The sequence below is a fragment of the Chiloscyllium plagiosum genome, unplaced genomic scaffold (genome assembly GCF_037043375.1).
Source record: "Chiloscyllium plagiosum isolate Xiang-an unplaced genomic scaffold, Cpla_swu_hap1 HiC_scaffold_20, whole genome shotgun sequence".
Taxonomy (NCBI): Eukaryota; Metazoa; Chordata; class Chondrichthyes; order Orectolobiformes; family Hemiscylliidae; genus Chiloscyllium; species Chiloscyllium plagiosum.
This window is the reverse complement of record NW_028270158.1, coordinates 11,724,557-11,743,756: the sequence shown is the minus strand read 5'-3', so window position 1 is coordinate 11,743,756 and position 19,200 is coordinate 11,724,557. Positions and strand designations below refer to the sequence as shown.

The 19,200-nt window shown below is 41.9% G+C and overlaps 1 protein-coding gene and 1 long non-coding RNA gene across 9 annotated transcripts in view; one reads left to right on the top strand and one right to left on the bottom strand.

Annotated features, from left to right (window-relative positions):
- ciita (class II, major histocompatibility complex, transactivator) overlaps positions 1-19,200 on the top strand; it is a 122,600-nt gene that overhangs the window by 53,829 nt on the left and 49,571 nt on the right. For 7 of the 8 annotated variants that reach the window (XM_087997672.1, XM_087997671.1, XM_087997669.1 and 4 more), the window contains 4 exons: positions 15,315-15,458; positions 17,037-17,129; positions 17,244-17,309; positions 18,907-18,972. In XM_087997672.1, coding sequence (XP_087853798.1) covers positions 15,315-15,458; positions 17,037-17,129; positions 17,244-17,309; positions 18,907-18,972 — 369 coding nt within the window. Of the gene's footprint in view, positions 1-11,454; positions 11,597-15,314; positions 15,459-17,036; positions 17,130-17,243; positions 17,310-18,906; positions 18,973-19,200 lie in introns of those variants that run through there. The other variant, XM_087997674.1, reaches the window with a different exon arrangement.
- Positions 15,091-19,200, bottom strand: part of LOC148146569 (uncharacterized) — a 39,542-nt gene continuing 35,432 nt past the window's right edge. The window contains exon 3 of the long non-coding RNA XR_015760529.1: positions 15,091-15,423. This is a non-coding gene — a long non-coding RNA (uncharacterized LOC148146569). The remainder of the gene's footprint in view (positions 15,424-19,200) is intronic.

The window sequence follows — 19,200 nt, the reverse complement described above, 5'->3', positions numbered from 1 at the left end:
TGAAAAACTATGCTAATAAAATGTTTTTTGAATCTCGCAAAGCATCTCTAAATTTGATGTAAAGTCTTTGCTCTAACATTTTGTGAAAACTAATCTTCCAACATGTGCGGACAGTTTTAATGATGTTCGGAGTTGGTTAATATGTATGTGGACGTGTGCACAGATAACACAGAAGAAGAAAGGTGATGCAGTTTTACACCAAATCAAAAGTAACGGCTCTTTCCAGCTGCAAATTTCACTTTGTCACCCAGTCTCAGAAAGTTATAAAGGGTAACCGCAGCCTACGTTTTGAAACATCTTAGTAATTACAGCCTAGAGTCATAGAGTCCTACAGCACAGAGACAGGCCCTTTGGCTCAAACTGGTCCATGCTGACCAAAATGTCCACCCATGCTAACCTTATTTCCCTGCACTTGGCCCATATCCTTCTAATCCTTTCCTATCCAGGTGTTTGTCCAAATGCCTTTTAAATGTTGTTAATGTACCTGCCTCAGCCACTTCCACTGGCAGCTCATTCCATATGTGTACCACCCTCTGTTTAAAAAGATTGCCCCTCAGATTCCTTTTTATTCTTTCCCCTCTCACCTTAAACTGATGCCCTTTAGTCCTCAATTCCCCAACCCTGGGAAAAAGACTGAGTGCATTCACCCTATCCATGCCTCTCATGATCTTATACACTTCTATAAAGTCCCCCCTCAGTCTCCTATGCTCTAAAAAAAAAGTGCTAGCTTGTCTAACCCCTCCCTATAGCTCAGACTGTTGAGTCCAGGCAACATTCTTGTAAATTTTTTTCTGCACTCTTTCCAGTTACCCCAAGTGTAGCCTCACTAATGTCCTGTACACCTGCAACATAACTTCCCAACTTCTATCCTCAATGCCCTGACTGATGAAGGCCAGTGTGTCAAAAGCCTTCTTCACTGCTCTGTGTACGCGTGACTCCACTTTCAGAGAATCGTGTACCTGAACACCTATGTCTCTTTGTTTCACTACATTCCTTAAGGCCTTACTATTCACCATGAAATTCCTACCTTGATTTGATTTTCCAAAATGCAAGACCTCACATTTAGCTATATTAAACTCCACTTGCCATTTCCTGGCCCACTTCCCCAGCTGATTGAGGTCCTGCTGCAACTTCTGATAACCTCCTTTACTGTCCACGCTACCGCCTATTTTAGTGTCTTCTGCAACTTACTAATCATGCCTTGTACATTCTCATCCAAATCATTGATATGAATAAAAGGTGTTCAGAGCAAATTTCTGCAGGAGTGTATTATTTAATACAGTGCTTCTGATGTAGTGAAGGGCAAAAGTTGACATGCTATAACATTTCAATGTGGATTATCAGTTGATTACATTTGGTTTAATGGGACACTAAGTTGTCAGAACTTTGAGACTGCGTTGCAAGGAATAGAATGAAAGAAATATCTTTGGAATTACCTTGGTTTTGTGGTGTCACATTGGTAATAGAGAACAAGAACCAAGTTAACCCCCAATGTTTCTGAGGCCCAGTTGATGATTCCCCATCCAGCACATTGATTGATTAATGGGACCTAAAGAATTAGATGCTTTACAGAGTTTTGATTTCCTACAAATTTATAATAGGAAGTGTGACCCCAGATGCAAACTGCCTGAAGTTTGTTAGCGCAGCAATGGCTAGTTGAATGCCTGATGATAGTAATTAAACAATAACAGTTTAATTGCATTGCACCACTTGAGTGTAATACAGCTCAAAGCGATATGCTGTTGCTAGTTTTTGTGGGATTCAGTAAGAGGGATTTGTTCCTGTTTGAAGAAAGTGTCAGGAAAATGAAGACTATTTAAGCTCAGCAGCTTGTTGCAAGGGCATTAAGGTTAATGAAAGGCTTCTGTTCATGTTAGCTGACTAACAAAATGCCAAATTACTCCACATGTACATTTAGATATTCTAGAAACAAAGCATTTAAACTTTAGAAGTGCTAACTATAATCATAAAACATGAAACACACCAGTTAGTATAAGACTTCTATTAAATTCATCCAACTTTAGATTGCCCAATAAATACATTTTGTATCTGCATGTCACCAATGAAAGTACTCCAAAGTACTGCTTACAATAACATGAAGCAATATGCAGAATTTACATCATATGCCAAACAACACACTTTTAATATGCCCATATAATCATAAGAAAATAAAGAATATAAGCAGGAGTAGGCCATTCAGCCCTGCAAATCTGTTCCATCATTCAATTAGATAACGCTTGATTTACGTCAACACCATTTTTCTGTACCGTTCCTGTAATCTTCGATCTTTTTAGTACCTAGAAGGCTATCAATCTGTGGGATACTCAACAATAGAGACTCCACAATCCTTTGAGGTAGTTAATTCTGAATACTGTCACCTTCAGAGTGAAGAATTACTAAGAACTACACAGGCTACTGTTCCATATCCATTAGCTGTAATAGTTTACACATTAAATCCATTCATTTGATTCAGTTGTAAATACTAACTGGCTTGCTCTCTTCCAAAACAAGGTGACAGGTTAAAACCCTACTGGAAGACACTCCCCTGAGGGCTTGCTGCACAATTGAAGGGAGTCATTTTCTGATGGAATACTAACCAGATTTGGTCTGCCTATTGAACTAACTGTGAAAAGAAAATGTGATGAAACCATTCGTAGAGAGATATGGATAACCCATGGTATCCTGGTTATCATTCCCCACTTCACAAATACTGACAAAAGTGGTCAAACACCTTTAAGTGACAGGCAAAATATAGTGGCTGTGAGAAATCTGAAACCAAAGCAGCTAATGCTGATACAATTCAGCAGGTCATTTTGAAAGAAACTGAGTAAACGGTTTCAGTTAATAATGTAAGGTATTAAGTGGGAGAGACACTTCTTGCACCTACAAAAGGCAGTTGACTATCCATCAGTAATTTTCAGATATTTTATTCGTAAGCAGAAGTTTAGATATGACACATTAGCAAAGTAGACAGGCAACACATGCAGTGATAGTTGATGGTTGATAGTTCATTGATCCCAGAGTATGAACGGTTGGTGTTAACACAGAATATTAACCAATGATGACAGCATGTTACTCCCCAGCCAATTTGTTTAGGGAACTCTTCCTGTGGCCTTCCTCCATCTTTCTTGGTCCACCTTCCATCTGAAGGAGGAAGGTACCTGACTGGCCCAGCTATCTGATAAAAACTGCTCCCCTGTCTCTAAGCACTCCGTAATATACTTTATATATGGTTCAGTTCACACATGGCAGTGGTGAGATCACATCAATACTATTACTAATACTGGCTCCCATATTCACAGAAGGACATTATTGTGTTGAAAGTGGTTCAGAAAAGGTTACTACAGTTCTATCTGGAATGAGTGGTTTGCCTTAGAATTATAGAATTCCTACAGTGTGGAGGCAGGCCATTCGGCCTATTAGGTCCACACCAACGCTCCGAAGGGCACCCACCCACCCTTACCCTTATCCTATCTATGTAACCCTGCATTTCCCTTGGCTAACGATAAAGCGAATTGGGTCATCTACTGAGCGTTTATGGGCACAAAAGCAATTTAATCTGGCCAGTCCAGTTAACTTCCACATCTTTGGACAGTAGTAGGAAACTGGAGCACCTGAAAGAAGCCCACGCAGACATGGGGACAATGTGTAAACAGTACAAAGTCACCCAAGGGTGGAATCGAACCTGAGCCCCTGGCGCTGTGAAACAGTGGTGCTAGCCACTGAGCTATCATGCTGTCCCAAAAGATTGTAGAAATGAGGAAAGCTCTGTATCCTCTGGAGTTTAAAAGAGTCTGAGGGGATTTCATTGAAATGTCTAAGATCCTGAGGGGGCTTTACCGGGTGGATGTGGAAAAGGTGTTTCTCTTGTGGGAGAATCTAGAACTAGGGGTCACTGTTTAAAAATACAGAGTGGCCATTTAAAGCAGAGATGGGGAAACATTTTCTCTCAGTTGATTGAAAATGTTTAGAATTCACTTCATCAAAATGTAGTGGATGCTCAATCTTTATTTAGCTTTAAGGCAGCAGTAGATAGATTTTTGATTACCGAGAGGATGAAACGTTATCGGGGATATGCAGGAGTGTAGAGTTAAGATTAAAATCAGATCAACCATGATCTTATTAAATGGTAGAGCAAGCTCGAAGGACCAAGTAGCCAACTCTTGTTTCTAGGAGAAAGTGAGGACGGCAGATGCTGGAGAATCAGTCAAGAAAGTGTGGTGCTAGAAAAGCACAGCAGGTCAGGTAGCATCTGAGGAGCAGGGCAGCTGATGTTTTGGGCACAAGCCCTTCATCAGGAATGTTCATTGTTCCTTGTTTGTTTATCTAGGGATAGGTGGTATACCCAATGTCAATCATCATCCTAACCAATGAATACAGGTCAGGAACCCAGAATGGTAAGGTGCTCATCTGCCTATCTGTCCATCTCCGGGCTCAAGGTTGTTTTAAAGGTTGTATCATACTGACCCTTTTTAAACAGTTGCATAGAGAAAGGAGTGCCCAAGATGCTGTGCTACCAACTGAAGAATGTTACGTTGAAAACCTGAATTGAGTGACCCTAACACCCTATGAAACAGCGTAGAATTGTTTATGCCTTTCTGGAGGAAGTAGTTTCACCAGATGTCATCTTGCTCCATCCTTTATGCTTTTCCAAGTGGTTTGCCGAGATTCCTGCTAGACAGTAGTAAGTTGCCAGTGAAGTGGGATCATTACTCGTTAAATGCGCAAAAGATGACTCAGTTCGCCTAATTGATATTCACCTCATTATTTTACCAAAGTTGCCAAACAAGCTCAATATCGAGAATTCTCGACATGGAAGTCAGACCAGGTACCTGGCACGTTCAGCACACCCATCTGCTCCAAAGGACCTCAATGTTAGACAGTGGCACCAACAACTCAGTGCACACCCATGGGAACTGTGCCATATGCACCCCCACATCCATAGATGTTGGCATCTGATATGTACCAGCCTGTAAGGTTTACCATGGCGTATTTCTGATCCACTTATAGGAGGTTTCTGCCCTTCGGTGCTGCACCAGTAGCTCCCGTTGTAATGCTGCAGGAAGGACACTGTCGAAATTATGGGCTGGACCAGGCTGCATCACCTGGCCCAACAACACAAATTGCTGGAAAAATTCAGCAGGTCTGGCAGCATCTGAGAAGAGAAATTAGAGTTAATGTTTCAGGTCGGGTGACCCTTCCTCAGAACTGACCCCAGACCTGAAACATTAACTCTGATTTCTCTCCACAGATGCTGCCAGACCTCTTGAACTTCTCCAGCAATTTCTGTTTTGGCTTCTGATTTACAGCATCCATAGTTCTTTCGGTTTGCATCTCCTGGGCTGTTTGCTTGCTCTGCTAATGCTTCTCACTCTGAAACTACCTGAATGCCCAAGCATCCCTGCCTTGTGTTGCATTTTCATTGCCTTTGCCTTTTGCACTTTGTTCCCTCAGCCAGAGATATCAGACTTGCTTCTATCTTGCCCTGCTGTTCAGTGAGACTCAAATAGGAAGCTGCTCATAGGAAGGATGTTGTGAAACTTGAAAGGGTTCGGAAAAGATTTACAAGGATGTTGCCAGGGTCAAAGGGTTTGAACTACAGGAAGAGGCTGAATAGGCTGGGGCTGTTTTTCCTGGAGTGTCGGAGGCTGAGGGGTAACCTTACAGAGGTTTATAAAATCATGAGGGGCATGGATGAGGTAAATAGACAAGGTCTTTCCCCAAGATTGGGGAGTCCAAAACTAGAGGTCTTAGTGTGAAAGGGGAAATGTTTAAAAGGGACCTAATGGGCAACTTTTTCACACAGAGCGTGGTGCGTGTATGGAATGAGCTGCCAGAGTGGTGAAGGCTGGTACAATTACAATGTTTAAAAGGTCCAAGAACTCAGGTTGTCCAATAATTTGAATTAAACATACAATCAAAGTAGAAATCTTGTGCTTGAAAATAAATCATATAGAGTCATATAGCATGAAAACAGACCCTTCGGTCCGACTCATCCATTTGATTCGATTTAATTTGATTTTAAAAAGGTTAGACTGGTTTAAAAAAAAAACCTCAGTGATGTGATAATGCACATGAGGTATCAAGGCTAAGTATGGTCAATGGAGGTTAAATGCTGATTTAATGGGTTTTGGTATCAGTCCTGTATGGGCCATGCACTCTGTTTATCTTTACACAATTCAATTCTACACGCAATTTATGAATGAAACTATGTATATGTACTTTTCATGCTGCAGTCCCACTATGCTGTCATCTGATATTGAGGCTTTCCTGTTGAAGGTATCCAAACTTTGACTCATCTCCTAAAGTACATTATTTTTGACACTGCAGAAATGTCACCATTCTATGACAGTAAAAGAACAGTAATTATTACAACATTATACATTATACACGAAATGAAGTAATTGTTGACAATTACTTATGTTAATTTTGTGTAGCAGTAGTAATGATGATCATGTCACATGTTCTTTGATCCTGACGAATGTGTACTTTTTAAAAAGGTGGACCTCAGGTCATGTGACGTATATTGTCGGGTAGAGCTTACACAAATCTTTCCAGTATGACTGGCCGCTGTATTTAAAATCCCCTACACTGTCATAAAGTAATCAATTTTAAACTCAAGAGTTTGATTCATCAGTGTAGAGGTGTTTAACCTGACCTTCAATTGGTTTTGTTTGGTGAGAAATCAGTAGCAGGGATTTTTAAAACAAATGTTTTCATCGTGTGTGGGTGTTGTATTTGGTCAGAGTGTATTCCATCCTTGAACCAATGGAATTTTTTAAGGTGGTGGTGTTTGATATATCTGAGTATTCCAGTATAATGAGCTATGAAAATTGTTAACTTGAAGATATTATCCTTGGTGGAGGAGTACCTCTGACCTATAGGCTTACCTAGTGGAGTGTTCATAGGAACATAGGAAATAGGCACAGTTGTAGGCCATTCAGCCCCTCTGGTTCACCATTCAACTGGATCATGGCTGATATTCAACTCAGCAACCTTGGTATCTTTACTATGTAGGAATGTATCGATATCAGTCTTGAATGTAATCAGTGACTGAACCTCCATAGCTCTACAGAGTCAACAATTCCAAAGATTCACCATCTTTTGAGTAAAGAAATTCCTCCTTCTGAGTGTTTCAATTCCAAAGACATGTTCTTTAATCTGAAACTGGTTTTCTTGGTTCCAGACCCCTCCACACTCATCCCAACCAAGGACATCATCCTTTCTGTATCTTGTGATGACGCTGTCACTTTAAAAAGGTCATTTTGTCAGTGTTTTTTTGTCCAAGAGAGGTGGTAAAGGCAGAGGTGCTGAAATGTCTACTTTAACCATGGCAGGAGAGTGGCCAGTTCTCCCGGTTCAGGGTTTTTTCTAGTTTGGCTTGGTTTTAGCAGACGGTCAGAAGCTACTGCAGTGAAGAAAGGTTCCAAGCTTCGGCTTTTTCTCTGAAATTCCTTTGGAAGTTGTTCCCAGTACCTGAGTTTGAATTTACTTTTTGCCAAGGGATGTGATTATGGGCTGTAACGGGAATTGAAACAGCTCCCTCATGGTTAAGCTGCTACATCGAGTCAGTTGGGTTTTCAAATAATTAAGTTATTCTAAATTCTGTTTTATTTTGTTTGCGTTTCAACTGTAGTGTTTAAGTAAATTCTATTTTGCTTAAAGTTGAGTGGTTTGACCAGCTGCATCACATCTGTCTTTAAAATAAGAAATAGTTAGTGTCTGGACTACCTTCTTAAAATAATTTGAGGGGGGTCTGGCCTTGTCCATAACAATCTATGCTGTTGTATAGTGTAAGGATTTCATCTGCACCAATGGGATCACCTCATCTTCTAAACTATAGACAAAATGTCGACTCAGTCTCCTCATTCTCTCAATTTAGGACCATACCACCATTCCAGGGATAGTCTGATGAACCTTCATTGCATTCCCTCTATGGCTAATATGTCCTTCCTTAAATCAGTAAGGATTTTCAAAAAAATCAATAGCATTTTATATTGAGTCTCCACTTCCACGGTTGATCTGTGGTCTTACTGAATGAAGGTATGTCGCTATTTCATTGAAAAGGTTTGGTGAGGGGAGTTCAAACTTGCCTGATATTTTGTACAGGCTGCTGAGCCCTGGGAAAGATCCAATCCAGATGATTGCAGCATGTACTCTACATAGAAACACAGAAAATGACCTTTCGGCCCTTCAAGCCTGCTCCACCATCCATGATGTCCATGGCGGATCATCCAGCTCAATCCCCTCTTCCGGCATTCTTCTGATACTTTCTAATCCCCTTAGCCCTTAGAATTATATCTAACTCCTTCTTCAAAACATTCAATGTTTTGGGCTCAACCACTTTGTGGTAGAGAATGCCACAGGCTCACCACTCTCTGGGTGAAGAAATTGTTCCTCATCTCATCCCATATCCTTAGACTGCGACCCTTGGTCTGGACTTCCCAGTCATCAGAAACATCATTCTTGCATTTACCCTGTTTGGTTGTGTTGGAATTTTATAAGCATCTGTAAGATTCCCCATCATTCTTTGAAATTCCAGTAAATAAGGCCCTAATCGAGCCAGCCTCTCTTTATGGGTCAGTCCTGCCCATCCTAGGAATCAATCTGCTAAATCTTCCTTGTGTGCTCCCCAAAGCCAGATTATCTTTCCTCAGATACAGAGACCAAAACTGCACACACTACCCTGGGTGTGGTCTCACCACACCCCTGGATAATTGCAGCAAGGCCACCTCAGCTCTTGTATGTGAATCCTCTCGCTGTGGAGGACCACATTCCATTTGGCTTTTGCTGCTGCACTTATGTGCCTACTTTCAATGATTATGGAGAGTCAACTTTCCTGGATCACATTAATCCAGGTACCCCACCCTTTACAGAACCTCAGAATTATTATAGCACAGAAGAGGACCATTGCACATTGGCTGTCTAACCTAGTGCCAGTCTCCTCCTATATTTTTTATATCCCTGCATTTCATTTCTATCCAACTTTCAATGGAAATGTCAGGCCCTGAGATGATGACATATAATGGACAGTATTTTGCACTAATTTCCCTCAAGATATTCTTTTTTATGATAAAACAGTAAAGGGTTGCTCTCTCATTAGAAAGAGAGAGACGGCTGGTGGTGCTTTAACCTGAGGCTCCCCAGGCCTCAGGCGAGAGCTGAGATTGAGAAGGAGGGTCGTCATGGTAACCTTGGCAAAAGTGAGGACTGCAGATGCTGGAAACCAGAGTTTAGATCAGAGTGGTGCTGGAAAAGCACAGCAGGTCAGGCAGCATCTGAGGAGCAGGAAAATTGACGTTTCGGGCAAAAGCTCTTCATCAGGAAAGGTTATGGTAACCTTGGCCAGCTCAGTTGGCTAGATTGCCATGAAGTGGATGCCAGATTCGCCAGCTGGATTGAAAATGGATTGAGGTGATAAATTGATAATGAAATGCCCTGGAGCTTGGGTGGTGGAGGGGGTGGTATGTTGAATCTTACAGGAGTTTCACCTGGATCCTTGGTGGTCAGCCTCTTTATAAGAGCGATACCAGAAAGCAAGGGGTTATCCCCATCAGGAGGGGGAGAGAGAGAGAGAGAACTGACTGGGGCTTTCTTCCCCAGAGTAGCCATGCTTTGGAGGAGCCGGTGTTAGACGGGGTGAACTAAGTTAGAAATTGCACTACACCAGGTTATAGTCCAACAGGTTTCGTTGGAAGCACTAGCTTTCGGAGCTTCCCTGATGAAGGATTAGCACTCTGAAAGCTAGTTCTCCTCCAGAGTAGAGAAGGCTGAGCCCTGATCTGATTGCGGTCTTTAAGATTATGAATAGATTTGATGGAGTGGAAGTAGAAAAGTTACTTTCACTAGCTTAGTTTGGGATTATAGAAGGTTGGACCGAAGAGCCTATATGACTCAATGACTCTATTGTGCGAATATCAAGAACTAGAGGTCATCAGATTACGGTAATCACCAATCGGCTCAACAGGGAATTGAAGAGGAGATTCTGTAGCCAGAGAGGAGTTAGATGGTGGAACTTGCCACAAGAAGGAGTTTTTAAAATGAATTGTATAGATCAGGACTTCCCAAACTGTGGCTCGCAGGCCACAATGGGATGGTGAGACTCATTTCTGGGGTCACCAACTCCGAACGGGCACTTTAAATCCTTGCTTTTCTGAATGGTAGGCCTGGTCTACTGAAGAAACTTTGAGGCCCGAGGCCTGAATCCTGCTCCAAAAGGGCCAGAGCGATAGGGGGTTGTTAGAACCCCTGAAAGTTAAAGCCTTTGCCCTCCCCTGACTTTACAGCTAACAATGACACCATGATGGCTAATGGTTTGGGAAGCAATATTAATGCATTTAATGCATTAAGTCTCACCATCCCATTGTGGCCTGCGAGCCACGGTTTGGGAAGTCCAGATCTATACAATTCATTTAAGGGCTATCTGATGAAAAACATGAAGGAAAAGGACGAGAATGTCAAGTTGACAAGATGCAACGAAGAGAGCAAGCAGGAGGCTCATTTGAAATTTAACCAAAATACATACAGATTTCACAGTAAAGACAGTAACTAAGTCACATTTTAGCTGATCATGGGCATTGGGGTGGCACAGTGGCTCAGTGGTTAGCACCGCTGCCTCACAGCGCCAGGGACCTGGGTTTGATTCCACCCTTGTGTGACTGTCTGTGTGGAGTTTGCACGTTCTCCCCGTGTCTGTGTGGGATTCCTCTGAGTGCTCCTCTTTGCTCCCACAATCCAAAGATGCGCAGGTTAGGTGGATTGACCATCTTAAATCACCATAATGTCTAAGGATGTGCAGGCTAGGTGGGTTAGCCATGGGAACTGCAGAGTTTGAGGGTAGGGGGTTCTGGGTGGTATGTTCTTCAGAGGGTCAGTGTGGACTTGATGGGCTGAATAGCCTGCTTCCACACTGGAGCGATTCTAAGATTCTGTGATTCTATCCACAGAAAGTGGAGGTTGAATGGGTAGACGGAAACTGTCTGAAGTCCATTAAAGGATGTAATTGCTCAATAATATCACAGGTTGAAAATGGATTTCACTGCCAATAAGTTGTCATTGGGAATGTTTGTTGATATAAAGTACAAGAGTTCAGGAATTACTGAATGAAACTGTGAACAGAGGATACAAAGCACCATACCTTGGGAAGTTCTCTTTGTATTGAATTTAAAGAGGAAATCACTTAATTCTGTGGTTGTAAGACCTTTTCAATGTCTTGAATAAACAGAGACGGATAGTTTTGAAATAAATTGTTTTCATGCATTAAGGTCCCAATTGATTGGCATCAGCCCCAAGTGTTGGGAAAAAATCTGCAGTTATTTACATACTTTCATAACACAAACACACTGGCGAAACTCTGTAGGTCTGGCCGCATCAATGGAGAGAAAGTGGAGTTGACATTTCAAGCAGTGTTTAATTTGTTTTACCTGTATTACCATTAGGTCAGCTGGGCAAGTATTTAAAATAAATTGGCAAATGACCAGGCAGAACTGAGGCTGAAGGTACGGGATTGGAGGAGACGAAAGCTATGTATTATGTCCTTGGATGTCGTAAAACTTAATCAAACCGGAAATCCTGTGTTTGGATTTACCTACCATTGGTTAGTAGGCCTTATCCAAATGTCAATTCAGTTCTGGCTTCCTTTGAGATTTTTCATGCAATACTGTTCATTAATCTCTGTGTATGAATGTGATATCTCCACATGACAAGCAGTGACTCAGTTGCAGTGATCTCTTCGAGCAAATGCTGCATCTTTTATGTGCCGATGCACTTGATTACAGCTGCAGCTTGTTCATGTATGACCCATGACGTTGGTTCGTCCATCCTGAGCAGGATTGATGTTGCATTTGGTGTTTGTGGTCATATGTCGTGTAAATTGGCAATATTATTCAGAACAAAATACGTGAGAAATGCTTGCGATTAGTCCCTCTCCATGAGCGCAGTTCATTTTCACAGAGTTTCATTGAAGCAGCACAGAGATAAACAGAATCTTCACGTAACAGAAGGATACCTTTCGGCCCATTGTCTCCATGCCAGTTCTTTGAAATGGCTGTCTAATTTAGTCCCTACCTCCAGCTTTTCCCCCTGTTCTCTCCAAATATATATCCAGTTGCCTTTGGAACATTCCAATAGAATCTAATCCCATCACCCTTTCAGCTAATGCTCCCCCAGGATGTCACAACTCATTACTGCCCCTTTTTTGCCAATTATCTTAAATCAAGTACTGACCTACTCACAGGGGGAATATTCTCCCAGAGTCTTCATCAAAAAAACTCTTATAATTCTGAATAACTGTGTTAGGTTTCCCCTTAATATTCTCTGTTTTAAGGGGAATAATCCCAGCTCCTCCAATTTCTCTGTGTAACTAAAATCCTTCTTTTGGTAAAGATGTAAAATGTTAGAGACAGTCATCAGTTTGTGCGGTATTGTCTGATGATAGACCATTAATCTGAAATGTTGGTTATGTTTACTTCTCTTAGAGACCTGCTAAGAAATTCCAGGATTTCCTGTTTTTACATTTCATATTTGCATGTTTTGTGGTATTTCGCTTTTGTAACACCCTGGTAAATATTCTCTGAATCCCTTCCTAGGTCCTGACACCCATCCTGCAGTGCACAAAATTGTGTAGCTGGTCACTTGTAAAAGATTATGAGCGTGCGAGTGCTTTTGTGTCTTGATGCACATCCAAACTGGAGCCAAGTCGCTCTTCCACCCCTTGGTGCATTTGAACAAACAGTGCTGGCCAGTTGCAGGAGCATTGCTAATATTTTAAAACATTGCTTTAAGAATCCCTACTGCATGGAAACAGGTCATTCAGCCCAACAAGTTCACACTGACTCTCTGAAAAGCATCCCACCCACACACAACCCATACCCATATGCAGACACAGGAAGAATGTACAAACCCCACACAGACAGTTACCCAAGGGTGGAATTGAACCCAGGCCCTTAGTGCTGTGAGACAGCAGTACTAATCATATTGTAATTGTTACTGTGCCTCACAAATGAAGATCAGCATAGCAAATCCCTAACATAGCTGACGAGAATGATAGGACAGCGCCAGCAATGATAATGTTGGGCACAATCTTGTGTTGTTTCTGAGAATGAGAAGCAAAATATGTTGGGGTGCTTAACCGTGCAAGATTCCTAATGGCACAACACAAGTTCACAATTTAAGGTCTTGAAAAGAGGGTCATAATTCCCAGTGGCAATCGGGGAGGTGATGGCCTAGTGGACAGTAGACTATATCAGTAGACTATTAATTCACTGAACCAGGTAATTCTCTGAGGCCCTGGGTTTCAATCCCACCATGATGGATTTTGGAATTTGAAGTCTGTAAAAGAAATCCAGAATTAAGAGTCTAATGGTCTCCATGGAAACTGTTGTTGGAAAACCCATCTGGTTCAAAATCCCCTTTAGGGAAGGAAGCTGCCATCCTTATTTGGTTTGGCCTACATGTAGTTAGAGAGGGTAGTTAAGAGCCAATCACATTGCTATGGGTCTGGAGTCACATGTAGGCCAGACCAGGTAAGGATGGTAGTTTTCTTCCCTAAGGGACATTAGTTAACCAGATGGGTTTTTTCAACAATCAACAAAGGATTCCTGGTCATCGGTGGACTCTTTATTACAGATATTTATTTAAAACTTTTTAAAATTGAATTTACAATGGTAGGATTTGAACCCTGAACTCCAGAACATTATGTGGGTCTCAGGATTAGTGATTATACCACTAGGCCATCTTGAGGGTGGCATATAGTAGCAAGGTGACAATACTGTAACTGCATCTGTGCATGTACAGAAAGTGCTCCTCTTTGTGCAGTGTCACACAGGAACACAATCCTCTGGCAAAACCATGCTGTTCTCCATCCAAATCGAATCCAGCCTTCTCAAGGTGAAGTACCTTGAGTTGCTGCCAATACTCCGTGTGGTCTAAGGAGGCCTTTGTACGGATGAATCACTTTAACCAGATATACTTTGTAACAGTGGCAAACTTTCACAGTTAACTCAGGAAAGCAGAACTGCAGTAGTACTGAATGAATTTGTCCGGATTGAAGTACGATGGACTATGCAGCCACCAAAGGGAACAATGCGCAACATTTACTGATATCGCTGGAGTAAATCCTTTCCACAGCCCTGTCCACAGACTTGTGGAGGAAGAGTCAATACAACCGAGTTAAAATATAAGGAACAAATTACTGCAGATGCTGGAATCTGTACTGAAAACAACAAATGCTGGAGATTACAGTGGGTCAGACGGCATCCATAGAGAGAGAGCAAGACTCTTTATCTAGACATCATCTAGACTCGAAACATTAGCTTTCTCTCTCTCCATGGATGCTGTCTGACCCACTCTGATCTCCTGAGTTAAAATATAACCTCTGCTGGATCGGAGGTTCTCTGTTGGTGACATGCCCCTGTCCAGGGGAACATGACAATAGATGTTTGGGTAAAAATTAACCTGTGCAGAGAAATGATGGTTCATCTCTGGAGCAAGTAAGACGCAAACCTGGACCTCCAAGCTCAGAGGTAGACACACTACCGCTGCACCTCAAAAGCCCTAAAAGCAGGATTATCAACAAATATGTCCTAGTTCCTGTTGCCATCTCATGACAAAAGTACATATTGTTGTATAAGATTATGCTCTGAAGCAGTTAATATTCATGTTGGAGTCACATGTAGGCCAGACCATCTTTGGAGGCAGTTGAGTTCCACACTGGCCTTCACATGGATCTCGCAAATTTTGTGCAGCTCCTGAGAGTCATAAATCGTTACATCCAATAATAGGTGTATCTCCAATTTTGAAGCAATAAACCACATGGTTAGCCAAGGCAAATGGTCTTCCCTCTACTGATAATTAACCAAACTCTACACTCAGCAGAATGGACAGAGGACTGGTGGCAATGAACTGCCCAAATCGAAAGCCTACATGCTGGCATCTGAAATTACTAAATATTTCTTGCATAAAGTGTTACATACTCTGCAGTCACTTGCTATGTTTAAAATTTGCAAAAGCCCTTCTCTTGCTAGCTATTGATTTCATTGAGAAAAACATGTTTCAACTTGACTTGATCGACAGCGTTTTGTCTTTAGTTAGTTTCAGTTTTATTTTACCAAGAGGATTTTATATTGTTTATCGTTTTATGTTACATTACATATCCGTATATTTGAAAGTCCATTTGTTCTTTTGCCAAGTGTTAAAGTTAGAGAAGTTCCAGTTCACCAAATTTGCGTTGCTTTGCTCTCAAGTGTTTGGTCTCCATGATGCTAATATTTTGTTCCATCGTCTTCAATTTCTGCCTCCTCTGTTTCTGTTACCAGACATGAGAAGCCAAAGCTGCACCATACAGTTGCCATCACTAAAAGACCACAGCTACTTGGCTCTGCTTCAGGAGGAACATTGTTCAGCACAGATGGCTATGTCAAGCACCTGCGGTCAGAATGGAGAAGTAACTTGTGGAACAGGTCTGGAAATAAAATAGTCTTGTGTATTATCAGTAATATACATCTGCAGGCAGTTTCTTTAAAAGCATTTGTGTATAAGCAGAATCAGACCTATTTTAATTGAGCTGGTTTACCTCTGATCAAAAATGGAAAACAATTTGGACAGGAACAGGAATTCATCTTGCAATTTGGCATTTTTGCATTGAGTTCAGCAATTTCAGGCCATGATGTGCACACCCCGACACCACCACCACAACCACCAACTTGTTTTGATAGTGCACTTTTGCCAAGTGCCAGGTTTAATCTTGCTTTTCATGTTGTGCTTTTGGACAGAGCTGCTTGTTATTCTGCTATTCACAGTCATTCTGTTTTGTTTCTTGAACACATTCATTGCCACTCCCTTTACCTTTTGGTCACTGACACAACACAAGAAAACAAGAGAGCAGGAGACGACCATTCAGCCCCACAAGCCTGCTCTGCTTTCGATAATATATGGCTGAATGATTGTGTTTTCTGTTGCAATTTCCTTTCAGAAATCTGTCTCACTCAGCCTTTAATATACTCAATGATTCTGACTCCCCTACTGTCTGGGGAAGAGAATTCCACAGACCATTGAATCTCTGAGGAAAAGCCCATTTCATTATCTCCATCTTAAAATGGCAGAGCCCTTCTGCCACAAGTGGGAGCCCTCTCTTAGGATCCACTTTGTCAAGTCCTCTCAGAATCTTAAATGTTCTGAATAAGATCACTTCCTATTCTCTGAAATATGGATGTGGAACATTGTGAGAAGTTTTGGGCCTCCTACCTAAGGGAGGATGTGCTGATGTTGGAGGGTGTCCAGAGGAGGTTTACAAAAATGATTGTGGGAATGAAGGGCTCGTCATATGAAGAGCAGTTGAGGGCTCTGGGTCTGTACTCAATGGAGTTTAGAAGTTTAAGAGGGGATATGATAGAAACTTACAGAATACTGAGAGGTCTGGACATGGATGGAGAAGATGTTCCCACCAGTGAGAGAGATTAGGTGCTGAGGGCGCAGCCTCAGAGTGAAGGGATGACCCTTTAGAGTTGAGATGAAGGAGGGATTTCTTCACTGGGGGTGATGAATCTGTAGAACTCAGAAGACTGTGGGGTGCAAGTTATTGAGTGTATTTAAAACAGAGATAGGCATGTTCCTGATTAGTAAGGGGATCAAGGGTTACAGGGAGAGGCAGAAGAATGGGGTTGAGAAACATATCAGCCATGATCTAATAATGGAATAGTCTCGATGAGCCGAATGGCCTTCTGCCACGCCAATAGCTTATGGTCTTATGTAATGGTTGTAGGACACCTTTGTCATTTAATCTTTTCAACCCAGAACTCCTGTTGTTTTTACCCCACATCCACTGACATAAACCCCACCACCCGCTTTCCGTTCTGGCTACCTTACACTTCAGGAAATCTTCCGTTTTGAAGGGGAGTCGCCCTCAACTCAAAATGTTTATTCCAAGAGCTGCTGCCAGTTACTGAGTATTCCCACTGCTTTGTACTTTTAAACATCCAACATCTTTCCAACATCTGCGATACCATGATTTCAGTGTTCTTTTTTGCAATGTGTTGCAGGTCTTGACAGTAATCATTGCGACCTTTACAAAGAGATTTTAGAGGACTTTTGTGAACTGGATAGAACTTATGAACCATGCGACGTTGGCATTGGTAGGTTTTGTTATCTTGACTCAAACTTTCTTGCCTGCAAACGAACCATTAAGCTTAGGAATAGACACACTCTACTGTGTCCAGGCTAACAAAGGTGTGACTTTTGTTTTGCAGAAGGAATTTTGAAGTATTTGCAGGACCCACGGCCACTAAATGCAATAGAACTTGAACAATATTTTGGTGAGCATGCTTGCCTAGCTCTTTGAGTGCCTGGTTTTCTGCAAAATTCAAACTTTAGTCTCTAACAGTTTAGAGACATTGAATATAAAGATCTGTCTGCTGCAGGGTGCTGTACAATTATCCACTGGAAACAACGATAATTAAGAGTTCCTGGTTGTTCTGTATTGCTTACTCGTATCAAAGTACAGAACAGTAATTATATATGGCAGGGGATTGGGAAGAAGCAGAAAGTGCAGAAATGGATTAAACGTTCAAGTAGCAAAAATGGTCTTGATGAAAATACCGTTGTTAAAGTAAAAAGTATCAATTATTTCTGATAGAATCTGACTGATTTTTGTTCCAATTATTTCAATGCATTTTTACCAAATGCGGATATTTAAGAAGAACACTCATTGATTTATTCATCGTTGGTCAGTATTAATTACACATTGGTAAAAACAATGACTGCAGATGCTGGAAACCAGATTCTGGATTAGTGGTGCTGGAAGAGCACAGCAGTTCAGGCAGCATCCAAGGAGCTTCGAAATCGATGTTTCGGGCAAAAGCCCTTCATCAGGAATAAAGGCAGTGAGCCTGGAACATGGACAGATAAGCTAGAGGAGGGTGGGAGTGGGGAGAAAGTAGCATAGAGTACAATGGGTGAGTGGGGGAGGGGATGAAGGTGATAGGTCAGGGAGGAGAGGGTGGAGTGGATAGGTGGAAAAGGAGATAGGCAGGTAGGACAAGTCCGGACAAGTCATGGGGACTTCTTCCTCACCACCTCTTCTGCCTCGGAACACTTCAACCCTAGGGCATCAATGTGGACTTCAACAGTTTCCTCATTTCCCCTTCCCCCACCTCACCCTAGTTTTAAACTTCCAGCTCAGCACTGTCCCCATGATTTGTCCGGACTTGTCCTACCTGCCTATCTCCTTTTCCACCTATCCATGACTAATCCAGAAATTAATTACACATTCCCAATCCCCCAGAGGGCAAGTAAGAGTCAACCACACTGTGTCACACATTTAGGAATGTGGATTTCCCCAAAGGGTGTTACTAAACCACGTGGCTTTTTAAGCAACAACAATAAACAATTGCCATTGATTAGATTCCCTACAGTATGGAAACAGGCCGTTCGGCCCAACAAGTCCACACCAAACTTCTGAAGAATAACTCAGCCAGACCCATTCCCCTAACCTATATTTATGCCTGACTAATGCACCTAACACTTTGGGCAACCTATCATGTTTAATTTACCTGACCTGCACACCTTTGGATTGAAGGAGGAAACCCACACAGACACAGGGAGAATGTGCAAACACAGTTGCCCGAGGCTGGAATCGAACCCAGTCCCTGGTGACGTGAGGCAGCAGTGCTAACCATTGAGCCACCATACTGTCCATTGAGCTAGCCTTTTATTCCAGCTTTTAATCAATTCAGACTTTACCAGCTGCCATGCTGAAGTTTGAACTGATGGACCCAGAACTGATGGACCTGAGACTTGAGATTAATTAGTCCATTGACATTACCATTACACCACTGGTAAGAGTTCCTTCCTGGGCAAAACAGAGTTAAATATTAATGAACTCATAATGCCTTTTATTGTATCTTTTTATAGATGATGAAATATTACTGGAAACACAGGAAGTGACAGTCAAGAGCACTCCACTCAAGGGTACTGCCTGTGAGTTCCATCATTACTATTGAAAATGCAGGGGCAAACATTAGGCAGAGCTTCCAAATTGTCTTTTGTCGTGACTCTTATTTTAAGGCTTCACATATAGTGCGATCCTGAATTGAAATTTTGTTGCAGGGGTATGAAGGATGACTGGTGGGTTGGTAGGTTGGGGGGTAGGGGCGGGGGGTGGTTTGGAATACATTGGGTACGGGTTAAGGAGGCTAGCTGAGAGTA